The sequence below is a fragment of the Gambusia affinis genome, linkage group LG11, assembly GCF_019740435.1.
Source record: "Gambusia affinis linkage group LG11, SWU_Gaff_1.0, whole genome shotgun sequence".
NCBI classification, from domain to species: domain Eukaryota; kingdom Metazoa; phylum Chordata; class Actinopteri; order Cyprinodontiformes; family Poeciliidae; genus Gambusia; species Gambusia affinis.
Window position 1 is genome coordinate 4,363,070 of NC_057878.1, and position 18,443 is coordinate 4,381,512.

The window sequence follows — 18,443 nt, forward strand, 5'->3', positions numbered from 1 at the left end:
CATTTTCTTTTTCTGTGAACAGGAGATCAAAAGGTGATTCTGGTCCTGATGCACCACACCAGAGATCCCAGCTACTCCACGGCCGGAACGGACTGGGCAGACGTCTATCCCAACGTCGTCTCCAGCGTTCATGTTCTCTTCCACGAGAGCGTGCCAGGATTACTGACATGTTCTCACAACAACATGGCGGTGGATCAGATGCTGGGAGTGTTGAGTTCTTACAGTATTACTATTTGGAAGAGAAGTCCAAAGTTTTGGGGGGGATTCGCAATAACCTCTGTAGTACTTATATACTTATTTTACTATCAGAGACGAGCTCTTTTGCCCCCAAGCATAGAAAAACCTCCAGTATGAACTCAGGTTCAGTCAGTTCATCCCTGCACCAATTTGTACCCCTATTGCAATTTCCTCCTTTAATCCTAAGTGTTGAATAAAGTACATGAGCAAACCAACTTCAACCCACATGCTTAAAACATGGGGCATCAGTTTAGTTTTTGTTGTAGTTAGCCGTTTTTCATGGGGTTCATTTTCGTAAAAATCACTTACATGTTTGGTTTGATTCAAATACATATTATCTGAAAATCATGTATTATTTTTTACATGGACTCACTTTGGTTCTGAGTTCCATTTGGGTCAATTTAATGACAAAATATGGCAGATTCTGACCTCTAACCCTTGTCATTAAAAAAGCCTGGGTGAACATCTGGTAGATCTGATTTGTTGGAGTCGTTTGACCATTTTTTGTTTCAGCAGATTATAGATCATACATCCTAGATGTGCAGCACAAACCAGCCATTACAGACAACAATGACCCTTGTCAATGTAATTTGTAGTCAGACAGGTCAATTCACAGAGATCACAAGCTGTGTGTGACCTGAAACTTACAGCATTCACTGCTCTAAACCAAAATTGTTATGCTTCATCCTCAATATGTCAGTTTCTGTTGACCATATTTCTCAAATTAGACAGTGTAGGATCACCTGGTGTCATTTCACGACATCACACTTGTTTCACTAAAGCTCATATTAACCCTGTTCTCCCTCGTGGTGGTTAGGGGTTCGACACTATATCTGTAAATCAGTGGTGTAAATATTAGTAGGTAAAGATTCTGGATCAGAACTGTTGAGTTGATCATGAGACCTAATTAACATTTGTCAATAGCGGTAGAAACGTTTGATCTGAAAGGGATTTATGGGTTTATATAGAAAACTACTTTAAATTGCAGATTGTCAACGTTAGATTGAAAAGTCTCCAGGGAGAGGAGAATCAGCAGATTGTCAGCATCAAATCTACAGCAGTAAGCAACACTGTTTCCTAAAGTTGTGCATGAAATAAACTGCTAATGGTGCAGAAGTGAAATGATCAAACTAAAGCAAAGCTTGATGCTAAATGTTGCTACAATAGCAGCCATCTATAAAAATGAATAGGATGAAAATATTTGCTGCATATTATGGTTTAACTGCATGGTGTTTTTAACGCTTATTTTCTTGATTGTTTTTGCTGTAGTATAGATGAATGTGTACATATTTGTTTGTTTGGGGGAAAAAAGCATCATATTTAACAAACAGGATAAAAAAGTAACAATAGGTTGTATCTGGGCTTTTTGCTGAACAAGTTGGTTTTGAAGAATCGACTTTTCTTCAGTCGGAAAGGAACAGAAAATCCTGCAACATGAGCAAATTTCTTTTTATTGAATTAGTGGATCTCCGATAAATGTATTTACTTGTGTGTTTTTTTTTATTGACAAAAAATGTCAAATTGTTCAATTAAAGCTGTAGTATGTAGCTTTTGTATGTTTATTTTTGTTCTGTTTTTTAATATTTGTTTTCTATGTTGTGAAACTACCCGCTGTAGATGTAAGAATGTCAAAATAAAATTAAAATGTTGAAGCTGTTATTCTGACAAAACTTTATTACTTATCTAGTTAAAACCTAGTTTTGTTTTGAAAATATTGGGAATTTGGTGTAAAGCAAAACATAACTAAACTCTTGCACATATAATACAGTTTATGTAAAACCTGTTTACTAAATTATTGGAAATATGCCAAAGTTAGCACAAAATAAGTTACACAACTTACTGCTGTAAGCTCATGTTTCAGTTCAAAATCTAAAACATTTCAGATTTCTGTGACCTAAAGAGTAAAAGGTTGGTAGAAACACGACTATATGTTGAAATGTTTTTCAATGCGGAGACCTTCTGATCTGAAAGTCTCCATCATGGCTGAATCCTTCATGATGGAGCACCAGCTCTACTTCAGAAACCTCCCAGTTAACAGATTTCATCATCTTACGTCAAACACAAGCAGCTAAACGACTGGTTTGGGAAACGTGTTGCAAAGAATCATTAGAACCAACGAACCAAAGTTTTATTGACTAAAACAAAATGTGAGTGAAGCTGATTTTAATTATTTTACTTTTATTGAACATGATTCAAACTGTAACATTGTCTTATGAACATCACACACATTTATAGGTTGCTTTCCAAATGTTCTACGATGAACGAGCCAACGACAAAAACGTGTGAAACGTTGACCTAAAACCACTGTGAATACTTTGGTGGTGACTTTTATCAAGCTGGAAAGTGACACACAGAACGGAAATGCATTCAACATCAACCAAACAATTCATAGTTCTAAACAAAATGTTATGAGCGACTACAGGCACTTGTTTTCCCATGAGGACGGATGTTTAAAAAAAAAAGAAAATACAAAAGAACATAATGAAACAAAACGTTTAACAAAATGAATAACATGATGTAAATGTGTTGCTCTTTCTATCAATATACAAGACCAGTAAACATATGGATAAAACATAATATTGCTGAAGAGTGCAACTCAGAAAAATGTTTATCTTTTAGCAAATCTATTTCTGACGTTACAGTTGTAAACGCACATGGTCCCTTTAATTACCTAGAGAGCGCACCTGATTATAAGCCGCACCCCCTACATTTTTAAAGAAAACACATTTTGTACATACATAAGCAGCACCAGTGTATAAGCCGCATGTGCCTACATTGAAACATGAGATATTTACAAAGAAAGACGGTACACAGAAAGTGTTTTTAAAGTTTTAATAATATGCCGTAGCTTTTCTTTCTGAACAGCAGCAATATAGCAAAACAACACTAACAGGGCTGGTTTAAATAACATACGGTTAAAAGTCACGGAGAGCCGTCATCCTCTTCCTCCTGTGCACTGAAACCATGGAAGTCTTCTTCCTCAGTGTCGGATTGAAATAGCGTCAGATATTCTTTATCAGCCAGCTCCATTGCTTTTAACTTGAAAGCTGCATCATATGCATTTTTTCTTGCATTCTCCATGATGAGGGTCTGTTCAAGCTATTTTTATTCATGCACAAAGCACGATGTTACATTAGTCTTCCTCTACAGATATATTCCAGCTGTCTCACGCTTACCTTTTCTGCTCCAGCGCCCCTACTGGCCGTTAGAAAAAATTCATAAATAAGCCGCATCGTTGTATAAGCCGCAGGGTCGAAAGCGTGAGACAAAAGTCGCGGCTTATAGTCCGGAAATTACGGGTATTCCTTATTTCATTGAAAGGTTTATTTTATCAGAAAAGTGCTGAGAGAGACAAGCAGGAAACATCTGGGTCAAAGGTCAGAAAACTTCATATTTGGTTGCTGGTCAACCGCTAAGCTCTCCTCAACAACTATATATGATGATATAAACAATATTACTGCTGAGATTTTCATGCATATCCCCACAAACCATTCTGTGGATTCACAGTTTCTCTGTGTAGTCGTCTCCAAAGTCGATCATCAGCCTCAATGCACTCAGGATCAGAGTGTCGACGTCTGAATTAATCTGAGTTTCATCACTGTAGTTCTTCACTGGGAAGATGCAGTTCATTGGGATCCCCAGACTGGAGCTGAAGTCGCCCATCTACATATAACACAATAACTGTTTTATTTTTTTGTATAATATTTTTAGGGAGGATTTTTTGTCCTCTTTTGAATAAATCTTACGATGACTCACCTTTTTCTTTAAATGTTTGCTCTTGTAGACGTTTCTCAGAGTTTTCTCTGTTTCCCCACAGGCTGAGTCAATGTGGGTGAGAATTGCCAGCTGAGGGATTCCTGAGGATACAGAGATACAAACTCTAGAACATGCAGTTTCTCAAGAAACTCTAAATGTATTATTTAAACAATATATTTAAATAAATACATCACAGGAGTGTGATGAAACATAAAAAAAGTCCTTCACTGCAGAATAATATTCTAAATGCATATTGAATGTTTCTTACCCAGCTCACTGGCTGCTTCTCTGATTTCCCTCATTTTCTCTAAAACTGAGGAATTCATTTGTGGTGCATTAGCATCATAGATGCAGACCAGAACATGAACTCTGTCACTGATGGACGGGGAAGAGTTGTAGTGATAATCATCATCAGACAGGGAAGATACAGGATTGAACTGTGGAACAAAAAAAAAAAGAAAAAAACAATGTACATTCCACATAAAGCAAGTAACATAAAATGCCTTTAAGAGAAGCAATTTTAGAAGCAGAAAACTATGTAAACCTTATATCCATCCTTCACGTGACCCTTCAAGGCCAGAATGATGTCTTCTGTTCTGACTCCTCTTCCATTTCCGCCCTCCAGACCCATGATGTCATTGAACACAAAGGGATAAAAGTTTCCCCTGACTTCTTTCTTGATTTTATGGGTTTGATACTGAAAGAAAAAAAAAACAATGTTTTATGTAATCAACAGGTATAAAGCTGCTAAAATATATTTTAAATTGAAGAGTTACAAACCTGCCTCAAAATACTTTTTATAAGTTTAATTATCAATCTAAATTCATTTTTGCTGAATAAAATTCTGAATAAGATCCAAAAGTACAACAATCAGTGGTTACAAGTTTGTAGCCACTGAGTGTCAGAAAATGTTGTGTATTTTCTACCATGTTGCTGGAAATATTTATAAGTCTAAAATGTGAATAAGCCTTTAAAATTAAACAAGAAATTATATTCACCTTCAAGGTGAAACTTTGATCAGAGGTTGTCGCACTGGCCAGAGCTTCAGTGGTCATTCTGCCCTGCAGGACGTTGTTGACAGAGTTGATGAAGCTGGACTTCCCCGCACCAACTGGGCCGTGGAGCAGGACTCTGATTGTTGCCTCCTCATTTTGAGGCTGAAAATTCTTCAAGTACTGAAGAGAATCTCTATTGTTTCTGTTAAAATGGAAAATTTGAAATCATAATTTCAGAAAATAGTTTTAACCATGATAAACAGAGATGACTAGACAGGCTAGACTCTGAACCCCAACCAGCCTCCTGGTGCTGATGTTGATGTTCAGAATATGTGTGAACTTATAAAAGTTGTTTTCATACCGTCCCACTTTACTGAATGACCTTTTGTTATTAAAATCATGTAACTAGAATATTACATGTTAAGTGAACATTTAAGACAACATTTTTAAGTTATGGGGCTTGTTATGCAACATTACATTGTACAGTGCAGCGCCACACGATTCATTGACTGACTGAACAGTGGACAGCTGGACCCGTTTCATCGTTCACATTTGATGTAATTCACTGCAAGCTCATTTTTGTGAAACCGTTAACAAACACATTTAGCAGCACTGGTCTCCAGAGCTTCTTCTTTTCAACTCCAGCCTTCAACCCGCCTCTCTTTCTACTTTCCATCAAGTGCACTGAGGAGCAACGTCAAGTTGCATCTCCAAAAACAAAACAAAGGAAAACAATAACTATCTTTGAGGATGTCGCCACAGAAGGCAACTATCTCTTTAAAATTGTTTTGTTTCATCTTAAATTATATTTCAGGACTGTCAAAATGTAGCTGACTAGTCAAAAGTTATTAAGTATCTGAAACATAATTATGAATTATGTGAAGGACTGGCAACCTCCAGTGGTCAACTCACCCGTTGACCTCTGGAGATAGGCAGCAGCAACCCTCCTGACCCCAGTGAGATAAGGGGGTAAGAAAATGGATGGATGGAAGATAATGACAGACAATCTGATGAACAGACTTTGTTAAAGTGGCCTGAAACACGTGATTTAGTGACCGCAGTGGCACACTGGCCTGACAAATAAGTACATAGAGAGAGAAAACTAGGACTTGCTTCCCCAACTTTAAACAGGCTCACTGGGAGTTGACCCGGTCTTCCTGATTAGCCAATCTGGACTCGTCTACACCCTGACGTGTCATTTTCTGATTTTTGGGGCAAAATAAATAAATAAAATAAAATAAAAACACCTCTCCTTGGGCTACCACCTTGTTGTGGTGAAGGGGTTTTAGTGCTCCAATGATCCTGGGAGCTCTGCTGTCCGGGGCTTCATGCCCCTGGTAGGGTCACCCAAGGCAGACAGGTCCAAGGTGAAGGGTCAGACAAAATGCAGCCCGAAGACCCCGATGATGGATACTAACTTTGGACTACGTGTTCCCTCGCCCGGACGCGGGTCACCGGGGCCCCACTCTGGAGCCAGGCCTGGAGGGGGGGCACGACGGCGAGCATCTGGTGGCCGGGCTTTTACCCATGGAGCCCGGCCGGGCACAGCCCGAAGAGGAAACATGGGTCCACCTCCCATGGGCCCACCAACTGTGAGGGGCCAACGGGGTTGGGTGCAATGTGTGCTGGGTGGCGGCCGAAGGAGGGGACCCTGGCGGTCTGATCCTCGGTTGCGGAAGCTAGCTCTTGGGACGTGGAATGTCACCTCTCTGGTGGGGAAGGAGCCGGAGCTAATGTGTGAGGCTGAGCGGTTCCGGCTAGAAATGGTCGGTCTCGCCTCGACGCATGGCTCTGGTTCTGGAACCAGTCTCCTTGAGAGGGGCTGGACACACTTCCACTCTGGAGTTGCCCAAAGTGAGAGGCAACTCACCTTGTGGACATACTTGCCCACAAGGTGTGGGCATACTTGTTGCTCCCCATCTCGGCGCCTGTATTGGGGTTTACCCCGGTGAACGAGAGGGTAGCCTCCCTCCACCTACGGGTGGGGGGACAGGTCTTGACTGTCGTTTGTGCTTACGGGCCGAACGACAGTTCAGATTACCCACCCTTTTTGGAGTCCCTAGAGGGGGTACTGGAGAGTGCTCCACCTGGGGACTCCCTTGTTCTGCTGGGGGACTTCAACGCTCACGTGGGCAATGACAGTGAGGCCTGGAGGGGCGTGGTTGGGAGGAACGACCCCCCCGATCTGAACTCGATTGGTGTTCTGTTGTTGGACTTCTGTGCTCGTCATGGATTGTCCATAACGAACACCATGTTCAAACATAAGGGTGTCCATATGTGCACTTGGCACCAGGACACCCTAGGCCGCAGTTCGATGATCGACTTTGTCATCGTTTCATAGGATCTGCGGCTGTATGTCTTGGACACTCGGGTGAAGAGAGGTGCGGAGCTGTCCACTGACCACTACCTGGTGGTGAGTTGGCTCCGCTGGTGGGGGAGGATGCCGGTCAGACCTGGCAGGCCCAAATGTGTTGTGAGGATCTGCTGGGAACATCTGGCGGAATCCCCTGTGAGACGGAGCTTTAACTCCCACCTCCAGCAGAACTTCGAACACGTCCCGGGGGACGTGGGGGACATGGAGTCTGAGTGCACTGTGTTCCGTGCCTCCATTGTCGAGGCGGCTTATCTGAGCTGTGGCCGCAAGGTTGTCGGTGCCTGTTGTGGCGGCAACCCTTGAACCCGTTAGTGGACACCTTCGGTGAGGGAAGCCGTCAGGCTGAAGAAGGAGTCCTATCGGGCCTTTTTGGCCTGTGGGACTCCGGAAGCAGCTGATGGGTACCGGCGGGCGAAGCGGCATGCGGCTCGGGTGGTCGCTGAGGCAAAAACTCGGGTGTGGGAGGAGTGTGGAGAGGCCATGGAGAACGACTTCCGTATGGCTTCGAGGCGATTCTGGTCCACCATCCGGTGTCTCAGGAGGGGGAAGCAGTGCAGCACCAACACTGTATACAGTGGGGATGGTGTGCTGCTGACCTCAACTCGGGATTTTGTGGGCCGGTGGGCAGAATACTTCGAAGACCTCCTCAATCCCACCGACATACCTTTTATTTTGGAAGCTGAGCCTGGGGACTCTGGGTTGGGCTCTCCAATCTCTGGGGTCGAAGTCGTCGAGGTGGTCAAAAAGCTCCTCGGTGGCAGGGCCCCGGGGGTGGATGAGATCCGCCCGGAGTTTCTCAAGGCTCTGGATGTTGTAGGGTTGTGTTGGCTAACGCGACTCTCGATATTGCATGAACATCGGGGGCAGTTCCCCTGGATTGGCAGACCAGGGCAGTGGTCCCCCTGTTCAAAAAGGGGGACCGGAGGGTGTGCTCCAATTATACGGGGGTCACACTCTTAAGCCTCCCTGGCAAGGTCTATTTGGTGGTTCTGGAGAGGAGGGTCCGTCGGATTGTCGAACCTTGGATTCAGGAAGAGCAGTGTGGTTTTCGTCCTGGTCGTGGAACACTGGACCGGCTCTACACCCTCAGCAGGGTCCTGGAGGGTTCATGGGAGTTCGCCCAACCAGTCTACATGTGTTTTGTGGACTTGGAAAAGGCGTTTGACCGTGTCCCTTGGGGAGCCCTGTGGGGGGTTCTCCAGGAGTATGGGATACCGGGCTCCTTGATACGGGCTGTCAGGTCCCTGTATGACCGGTGTCAGAGTCTGGTCCGCATTTCCGGCAGTAAGTCGGGCTTGTTTCCGGTGAGAGTTGGACTCCGCCAGGGCTGCCCTTCGTCACCGATTCTGTTTATTACTTTTATGGACAGAATTTCTAGGCGCAGCCAGGGTGTTGAGGGGATCCGTTTTGGTGGCCTTAGGATTGCATCTCTGCTTTTTGTGGATGATGTTGTCCTTTTGGCTTCATCGAGACGTGATCTGCGGCTCTCGCTGGAGCGGTTCGCAGCCGAGTGTGAAGCGGCTGGGATGGCGATCAGTACCTCCAAATCCGAGGCCATGGTCTTGAACCAGAAAAGGGTAGAGTGCCTTCTCCGGGTCAGGGGGGGTGTCCTGCCCCAAGTGGAGGAGTTCAAGTATCTCGGGATCTTGTTCACGAATGGGGGAAGAAGGGAGCGGGAGATCGACAGGCGGATTGGCGCAGCGTCTGCCAGCAAGCGGGCGCTGTACCAGTCCGTCGTGGTGAAGAGAGAGCTGAGCCAAAAGGCGAAGCTCTCGATTTACCGGTCGATCTACGTTCCCACCCTCATCTATGGTCATGAGCTTTGGGTCATGACCGAAAGAACGAGATCACGGATACAAGCAGCCGAAATGGGTTTTTTCCGTAGGGTGGCTGGGCTCTCCCTTAGAGATAGGGTGAGAAGCTCAGTCATCTGGGAGGGACTCAGAGTAGAGCCGCTGCTCCTTCACGTCAAGAGGGGCCAGTTGAGGTGGCTCGGGCATCTGGTCAGGATGCCTCCTGGACGCCTCCCTGGTGAGGTGTTCCGGGCACGTCCCACCGGGAGGAGACCCCGGGGAAGACCCAGGACACGATGGAGGGACTATGTCTCTCGGCTGACCTGGGAACGCCTTGGGATTCCTCCGGAGGAGCTGGTGGAAGTGGCTGGGGAGAGAGAAGTCTGGGCCTCCCTTCTGAAACTGCTACCCCCGTGACCCGACCCCGGATAAGAGGAAGAAGATGGATGGATGGATGGATGGATGGAAAAAAAAAAATCACAAGATGACAGTTATGTCATTTAACCAATAACCTGATTCAAGTGACACTAATAATTCAGGAAACCGTTTTGATGACTGATTCTGCTGAACCAAAAAAATAAAACGTCACCTTCAACATATAAATCTTAACATGGTACATTTACTCACCCCCAACTTATGTCTCTCCATGGAGTTCCTAAAACTGTGAAGGAGAGAAGACTTCTTAAAACCAGAACAGTGAGTCACAATAGATAGAAGACTTCACTTTTCTAAATTATGTTAAATGCATTAGTAATATGAGTCAAGAGATTAGTAAATAAAATAATTCAATTCTTTGAGGCCAGAAAAACATTTTCTGCTGCGTCAGCAGGAATAATAAGTTGTACTCACGTGGAGAAGGTGGTGGAGCTGAACACGGACAAAGAGACACATGAGTTAAATCAATAAATGACTAGAAATATAATTAGTGTTTATATTAAAGTTAGGAGATAATAAATATAATGGCTGTACTTAAATATATTAAAACCAGAACAGATGGAAGTATTAACTTTTCTAAATGATGTTCAATACATCAGTAACGCGAGTCAAGATATTAGTAGATAAAACAATTTAGTTTTTTATTGAGGCCAGAAAAACATTTTCTGCTGTGTCAGCATGAATAATAAGTTTTACTCACGTGGAGAAGGTGGTGGAGCTGAACACGGACAAAGAGACACGAGTTAAATCAATAAATGACTAGAAATATAATTAATTTTTATATTAAAGTAATAAATATAATTGGTGTTCTTAAATCTGTAATACATTGAGGCAGAGAATAGATTCATTTTTAATCTAAATTGAATAAAGGAAAACATTAAAATGAAAAACACATGGAAGAAATAGTACTTATTTGGGGGAGGAGCTAAACAAAACAACACAGGAGATTTTATGAGTTAAAATTAGCATAAACAGAATTTCAATAAAGTTTTCATTGCTGAGCTTTTCAGACATTTCCAAACAACCATGTTCTAGTGTTTATTTCAATAGTTAACATGTAACTTTATTTCACTTTCTGCTTTAAAAACATGTTCAAGGTCAATTTAATCTAAAGGGCAAAATAAAATTAACTGAAAATATGCAACATATGAACAAACTGAAATGAATCAGTGAATTAATCAATGCATGTATCAACCAAGACAAACAGGAATGTAACTTACATGGTTTATTCCCCATGACAGAAACAGGAATTACTCTGCAAAATACAGAGAGAGGAAGAGAAAATGACTCTACAATCGTTTGTCAGAGCTCTGTAAGCCACTCATTAGTTTTTCAGTCGTTTACAGCAGCTGCTTTGTTATTGAGACAAAAGAAGGAAAAGAATCCTACCTCAGAGGAGAAATGCTGCAGCAGAGAGATCTGTTGTGGTGCTGATGAGAGTAAAAGCTTATGGCTCTTTTATACTGTTTTCATTTTCACTTTCACTTTCATTGACCATGTGATTTACAAGAAGAGCACTCATTTTGTGAAAAAAGGTTTCCATGTGACAGGTTCAGTCAGTTCATCCCTGCACCAATTTGCACCCAATTGCAATTTCCTCCTTTAATCCTAAGTGTTGAATAAAGTACATGAGCAAACCAACTTCAACCCACATGCTTAAAACATGGAGCATAAGAAAGCCTCTAATAAAGAAATTGTTGAGTTAAACATTAAAATGAGTAGGAATGAGGTTAAGAGTGTTGTTAAGGAATACATGAAGGAAAAATGGCAGGAACAGCAGGATAGAGGAGAAAAAGGGAGATTTTTCTATAAAATTCAAAAAAAGAGTTGGGGGATATAGAAAAGGTAATAGGAGTAAAATGGAAGAAGATATTATTTCCAGAATTAGATTCGGGCACACAAGGTTAAATAGTACTCTTAAGTTAATTAATAAACACAGTACAGGTTGTTGCAAGTATTGTGGAGAGATGGAAACAATACAGCATGTATTTTTAGAATGCAGTAAATATGGAAGGGAGAGAGAGATGTTGGTTAATGAGATGAATAATTGTAAATTAGATTTAGAAGAAATGTTTCAGAAATCATCAGGAGATATAATATTTGAGAGTATTTTTAGATTTCTAAGAAGAGCGGGTACTATGGGGAGGGTATAAGCGTGTGATCCATACTCCAACCTGGAAGGTGGCGGTAATGTACCAACTGCCATAAAACAAGAAGAAGAAGAAGAAGAAGAAGAAGCCATATCGTTCCAGTGCTTTGTACCTGTGGCACATCTAAAAACTGCAGGACTGCGGTCCTCGAGGACTGGAGTTTGAGACCCCTGACTTACATGTTTGGTTTAATTAAATTGCATATTATCTGAAAACCATGTAATGGAGCTTAGAGGAAAATTCAAACTGGGAGACTCGACCAGCTTCACCACATCATCTAATCACCACGCCTGGCCTCAGCCAATCCGGAACGGAGCTCCACGCCGCTCCAGCCAATCGTCGTCCAAGGACACCTTCAAGAGTTCAAGCTACCCTGGGGGCTTCCTGCTCGTCAGCTGTGCTTCGACCCACCTCCTCCCCATCTCCACCTTCACCATGAGGGACATACTCTAGAATCCTACGTGCTCTCCCATCTCCAGGCTCCGCACCACCACCAGGTTCGGTCCCGGGGGGGAAGACTATCCCGAGCTCACCGAGCAGACCGCCTGCTCACGGCGATCCTCGGCTCGTGGTCTTCTGCCGGGTCCGAGCGCCAAAGAATTGTACCATTAAATCTTTTTAACTGCTATTTTCTTCTCTGTGTAAATCTCTCCAGACAAAATTATTTTTTACATGGGCTCACTTTGATTCTGAGTTCCATTTGGGTCAATTTAATGACAAAATATGGCAGATTCTGACCTCTAACCTTTGTCATTAAAAAAGCCTGGGTGAACATCTGGTAGATCTGATTTGTTGGAGTCGTTTGACCATTTTTTGTTTCAGCAGATTATAGATCATACACCCTAGATGTTGTTAAAGGAAGAAAGTTACTAAGTTAGCTTAATTTGGAAAAAGCTTGGCTCTCTTTTCTTCCTATTTTCCCGGGTCCTTCCAGCGAGGAGTGTGTGCCAATCAGGAGCAACATGCGTGATGACGTCACAGAGTTACAGCGTTTAATCCAATAAGAAACCACAATGAAGTAACAACACAAACTGCAAAGCAGCCAAGATACAGACTCATTACCTGAGACAGACAAAGAATAAAAACAAAGACAGAGACAGAGAAAGAAAAAGCAAAGACATGTCTTTGGAGAAGGCTGAATGCCAAAACGGCAGGAAATAACAGCGATCTAAATTATTATTATCGTGTTCAATCTCTTTATAGTGGAGGCGTTTCTCTCCTTGTTAATGTATTCATTAAGGCGTACCCCTGGTTCGACCAACCAGGAGCTCCCCTGGACACTCAGAGGAACTTAGACCTTCCCTTAATTTCACGCCAGAGATCAAAGGCCATTTGGTCTCTAGAAGAACAATGGAGCAAGCAGCTGCATCCTAGTCTTCTGGCTCTAACAGATACCTGTGAAATTCGGAGTGCCTCCCGGCCAAATCAAGTAATTTAGTTTAAGGAAAGATTATCTTCACAAACCTAATTCTGGTCTACTGCATTCAGCATTTTCCAAAGATTTAAGTCCTTGCTTTATCACATAAAATCCTGAACAGTTTTCTAATACTAAACAACACATTTTCATTGAAACAATTTCCATTTGGTTCAGATATTATCATAGACAGTAAAATTTTCAAATACATTCAGCATTCACCCTTCTAAACTTAGATAATGCACTTTAATTATAAACTTGCTATTAATACTTAGAAAACTGTTAGTGATCTCAACATTCTATGTTGCATTTTAGTTTAAACCCTGCCAGATGTGGTTATAAAAAACCTTTGATGTTCTGTGAACCATACAGGCTTCTGCCCTGCAATAGATGCTAATTTCGTGGCTTCCTGAGCCCTGATAACAATCCTAAAAGATCTCCTTTGATCTGCATCTAGTTCCTGACCTTTGACATTTACTCTGGTGGATAATTTCCTGTAAATTCTTCACAGAATATCTGTTTAAAACTAAGAAATTTATACAACATAGAATGCTCAAGATACCTTTTACACATGACATAAAATTAACTGTTAAGAAATTTGTTCAAAATCAGACTGTTCAATATACCTTTTACACCTGGGGTAAGATTAGCTGTATTAAGCACTAAAAATAATAATTTTCCGTAACAATGTGCAGCACAAACCAGCCATTACAGACAACAATGACCCTTGTCAATGTAATTTGTAAAGTCAGACAGGTCAATTCACTGAGATCACAAGCTGTGTGTGACCTGAAACCTACAGCATTCACTGCTCTAAACCAAAATTGTTATGCTTCATCCTCAATATGTCAGTTTCTGTTGACCATATTTCTCAAATTAGACAGTGTAGGATCACCTGGTGTCATTTCACGACATCACACTTGTTTCACTAAAGCTCATATTAACCCTGTTCTCCCTCGTGGTGGTTAGGGGTTCGACACTATATCTGTAAATCAGTGGTGTAAATATTAGTAGGTCAAGACTCTGGATCAGAACTGTTGAGTTGATCATGAGACCTAATTAACATTTGTCAATAGCGGTAGAAACGTTTGATCTGAAAGGGATTTATGGGTTTATATAGAAAACTACTTTAAATTGCAGGTTGTCAACGTTAGATTGAAAAGTTTCCAGGGAGAGGAGAATCAGCAGATTGTCAGTATCAAATCTACAGCAGTAAGCAACACTGTTTCCTAAAGTTGTGCATGAAATGAACTGCTAATGGTGCAGAAGTGAAATGATCAAACTAAAGCAAAGCTTGATGCTAAATGTTGCTACAATAGCAGCCATCTATAAAAATGAATAGGATGAAAATATTTGCTGCATATTATGGTTTAACTGCATGGTGTTTTTAACGCTTATTTTCTTGATTGTTTTTGCTGTAGTATAGATGAATGTGTACATATTTGTTTGTTTGTGGAAAAAAGCATCATATTTAACAAACAGGATAAAAAAGTAACAATAGGTTGTATCTGGGCTTTTTGCTGAACAAGTTGGTTTTGAAGAATCGACTTTTCTTCAGTCGGAAAGGAACAGAAAATCCTGCAACATGAGCAAATTTCTTTTTATTGAATTAGTGGATCTCCGCTAAATGTATTTACTTGTGTGTTTTTTTTTATTGATGTCAAATTGTTCAATTAAAGCTGTAGTATGTAGCTTTTGTATGTTTATTTTTGTTCTGTTTTTTCATATTTGTTTTCTATGTTGTGAAACTACCCGCTGTAGATGTAAGAATGTCAAAATAAAATTAAAATGTTGAAGCTGTTATTCTGACAAAACTTTATTACTTATCTAGTTAAAACCTAGTTTTGTTTTGAAAATATTGGGAATTTGGTGCAAAGCGAAACATAACTAAACTCTTGCACATATAATACAGTTTACATAAAACCTGTTTACTAAATTATTGGAAATATGCCAAAGTTAGCACAAAATAAGTTACACAACTTACTGCTGTAAGCTCATGTTTCAGTTCAAAATCTAAAACATTTCAGATTTCTGTGACTTAAAGAGTAAAAGGTTGGTAGAAACACGACTATATGTTGAAATGTTTTTCAATGCGGAGACCTTCTGATCTGAAAGTCTCCATCATGGCTGAATCCTTCATGATGGAGCACCAGCTCTACTTCAGAAACCTCCCAGTTAACAGATTTCATCATCTTACGTCAAACACAAGCAGCTAAACGACTGGTTGGGAAAACATGTTGCAAAGAATCATTAGAACCAACGAACCAAAGTTTTATTGACTAAAACAAAATGTGAGTGAAGCTGATTTTAATTATTTTATTTTTATTGAACATGATTCAAACTGTAACATTGTCTTATGAACATCACACACATTAATAGGTTGCTTTCCAAATGTTCTACGACGAACGAGCCACAACAAAAACGTGTTGAAACGTTGACCTAAAACCACTGTGAATACTTTGGTGGTGACTTTTATCAAGCTGGAAAGAGACACACAGAACGGAAATGCATTCAACATCAACCAAACAATTCATAGTTCTAAACAAAATGTTATGAGCGACTATAGGCACTTGTTTTCCCATGAGGACGGATGTTTAAAAAAAAAAAGAAGATACAAAAGAACATAACGGAACAAAACGTTTGTCATTTAACAAAATGAATAACATGATGTAAATGTGTTGTTCTATCAATATACAAGACCAGTAAACAAATGGATAAAACATAATATTGCTGAAGAGTGCAACTCAGAAAAATGTTTATCTTTTAGCAAATCTATTCCCGACGTTTGTAAACGCACATGGTCCCTTTTATTATTCCTTATTTCATTGAAATGCTTATTTTATCAGAAAAGTGCTGAGAGAGACAAGCAGGAAACATCTGGGTCAAAGGTCAGAATACTTCATATTTGGTTGCTGGTCAACCGCTAAGCTCTCCTCAACAACTATATATAATGATATAAACAATATTACTACTGAGATTTCATGCATATTCCCACAAAGTGTTCTGCTGCTTCACAGTTTCTCTGCGTAGTCGTCTCCAAAGTCGATCATCAGCCTCAACGCATTCAGGATCAGAGTGTCGACGTCTGAATTAATCTGAATTTCATGACTGTAGTTCTTCACTGGGAAGATGCAGTTCATTGGGATCCCCAGACTGGAGCTGAAGTCGCCCATCTACATATAACACAATAATTGTTTTATTTTTTTGTATAATATTTTTAGGGAGGATTTTTTGTCCTCTTTTGAATAAATCTTACTATGACTCACCTTTTTCTTTAAATGTTTGCTCTTGTAGACGTTTCTCAGAGTTTTCTCTGTTTCCCCACAGGCTGAGTCAATGTGGGTGAGAATCGCCAGCTGAGGGATTCCTGAGGAAACAGAGATACAAACTCTAGAACATGCAGTTTCTCAAGAAACTCAAAATGTATTATTTAAACAATATATTTAAATAAATACATCACAGGAGTGTGATGAAACATTTATGACGACATAAAAATAAAAGTCCTTTACTGCAGAATAATATTTTAAATAAATATTGAATGTTTCTTACCCAGCTCACTGGCTGCTTCTCTGATTTCCCTCATTTTCTCTAAAACTGAGGATTTAATTTGTACTGCATTAGCATCATGGATGCAGACCAGAACATGAACTCTGTCACTGATGGACGGGGAAGAGTTGTAGTGAGAATCACCATCAGACAGGGAAGATACAGGATTGAACTGTGGAAAAAAATATGTAGATTCCACATAAAGCAAGTAACATAAAATGCCTTTAAGAGAAGCAATTTTTAAAAACAGAAAAACATGTATACCTTATATCCATCCTTCATGTGACCCTTCAAGGCCAGTTTGATGTCGTCTGCTCTGACTCCAGTTTTTTCCTCCAGACCCATGACGTCATTGAACACAAAGGGGTAAAAGTTTCCCCTGCCTTCTTTCTTGATTTTATAGGTTTGATACTGAAAGAAAAAAACAGTGTTTTATGTAATCAACAGGTATAAAGCTGCTAAAATATATTTTAAATTGAAGAGTTACAAACCTGCCTCAAAATACTTTTTATTAGTTTAATTATCAACCTAAATTTATTGTTTCTGAATAAAGTTCTGAATAAGATACAAAAGTACAACAATCAGTGGTTACAAGTTTGTAGCCACTGAGTGTCAGAAAATCTTGTGTATTTTCTACCATGTTGCTGAGAATATTTATAAGTCTAAAATGTGAATAAGCCTTTAAAATTAAACAAGAAATTATATTCACAATCTTGGTGAAACTTTGATCTGAGGTTGTAGCACTGGCCAGAGCTTCATTGGTCATTTTGCCTTGCAGGACGTTGTTGACAGAGTTGATGAAGCTGGACTTCCCCGCACCGACTGGGCCATGGAGCAGGACTCTGATTGTTGCCTCCTCATTTTGAGGCTGAAAATTCTTCAAGTACTGAAGAGAATTTTTATTGTCTCTGTTAAAATGGAAAATTTGAAATCATAATTTCAGAAAATAGTTTTAACCATGATAAACAGAGATGACTAGACAGGCGAGACTCTGAACTCCACCAGCCTCCTGGTGCTGATGTTGATGTTCAGAATATGTGTGAACTTATACAAATTGTTTTCATACCGTCCCACTTTACTGAAGGACCTTTTGTTATTAAAATAGATCTTAACAAGGTAAATTGACTCACCCCCAAGTTATTTCTCTCCATGGTGTTCTTAAAACTGTGAAGGAGAGAAGAAGTCTTAAAACCAGAACAGTGAGTCACAATAGATGGAAGAATTCACTTTTCTAAATGATGTTCAATACATCAGTAACGTGAGTCAAGATATTAGTAGATAAAATAATTCAGGTCTTTTTTGAGGCCAGAAAAACATTTTCTGCTGTGTCAGCATGAATAATAATTTGTACTCACGTGGAGAAGGTGGTGGAGCTGAAAATGGACAAAGAGACACATGAGTTAAATCAATAAATGACTAGAAATATAATTAGTGTTTATATTAAAGAAATAAACATAATTGGTGTTCTTAAATCTGTAGCACATTGAGGCAGAGAATAAATTCATTTTTAATCTAAAGTGAATAAAGGAAAACATTAAAATGAAAAACACATGGAAGAAATAGTACTTACTTGGAGGACGAGCTAAACAAAACAACACAGGAAATATTATGAGTTAAAATTAGCATAAACAGAATTTCAATAAAGTTTTCATTGCTGAGCTTTTCAGACATTTCCAAACAACCATGTTCTAGTGTTTATTTCAATAGTTAACATGTAAATTTATTTCACTTTCTGCTTTAAAA

At 40.3% G+C, this 18,443-nt stretch overlaps 2 protein-coding genes across 3 annotated transcripts in view; both read right to left on the minus strand.

Moving 5' to 3' along the window:
- Positions 1-3,452: 3,452 nt before the first annotated feature.
- On the minus strand, positions 3,453-11,001 carry LOC122839817 (interferon-induced protein 44-like). Its single transcript, XM_044131794.1, has 10 exons — positions 10,980-11,001; positions 10,811-10,845; positions 10,291-10,308; positions 10,005-10,022; positions 9,783-9,816; positions 4,992-5,190; positions 4,538-4,690; positions 4,262-4,430; positions 3,994-4,094; positions 3,453-3,900 (listed from the first exon to the last, which is right to left on the minus strand). Exons 2-10 carry the CDS (start codon positions 10,824-10,826, stop codon positions 3,739-3,741), a joined length of 870 nt encoding a protein of 289 aa, XP_043987729.1. The 5' UTR covers positions 10,827-10,845; positions 10,980-11,001; the 3' UTR covers positions 3,453-3,738.
- Positions 11,002-15,456: 4,455 nt separating this feature from the next.
- The window catches only part of LOC122839814 (interferon-induced protein 44-like), an 89,233-nt gene continuing 86,246 nt past the window's right edge, over positions 15,457-18,443 (minus strand). The window contains exons 3-10 of one of the 2 annotated variants that reach the window (XM_044131790.1): positions 18,271-18,282; positions 18,056-18,073; positions 17,831-17,864; positions 17,410-17,608; positions 16,965-17,111; positions 16,704-16,872; positions 16,421-16,521; positions 15,457-16,327 (exon numbers count right to left, since the gene is read on the minus strand). In XM_044131790.1, coding sequence (XP_043987725.1) covers positions 16,166-16,327; positions 16,421-16,521; positions 16,704-16,872; positions 16,965-17,111; positions 17,410-17,608; positions 17,831-17,864; positions 18,056-18,073; positions 18,271-18,282 — 842 coding nt within the window. In that variant the 3' untranslated portion in view covers positions 15,457-16,165. The remainder of the gene's footprint in view (positions 16,328-16,420; positions 16,522-16,703; positions 16,873-16,964; positions 17,112-17,409; positions 17,609-17,830; positions 17,865-18,055; positions 18,074-18,270; positions 18,283-18,443) is intronic. The other variant, XM_044131789.1, reaches the window with a different exon arrangement.

Coding starts and splice junctions, on each gene's coding strand:
- LOC122839817 (XM_044131794.1), bottom strand. Junction 4,095..4,261: donor AGAAGCAGCCAGTGAGCTGG/GTAAGAAACATT, acceptor CTGTATCCTCAG/GAATCCCTCAGCTGGCAATT. Junction 3,901..3,993: donor GCAAACATTTAAAGAAAAAG/GTGAGTCATCGT, acceptor TGTTATATGTAG/ATGGGCGACTTCAGCTCCAG.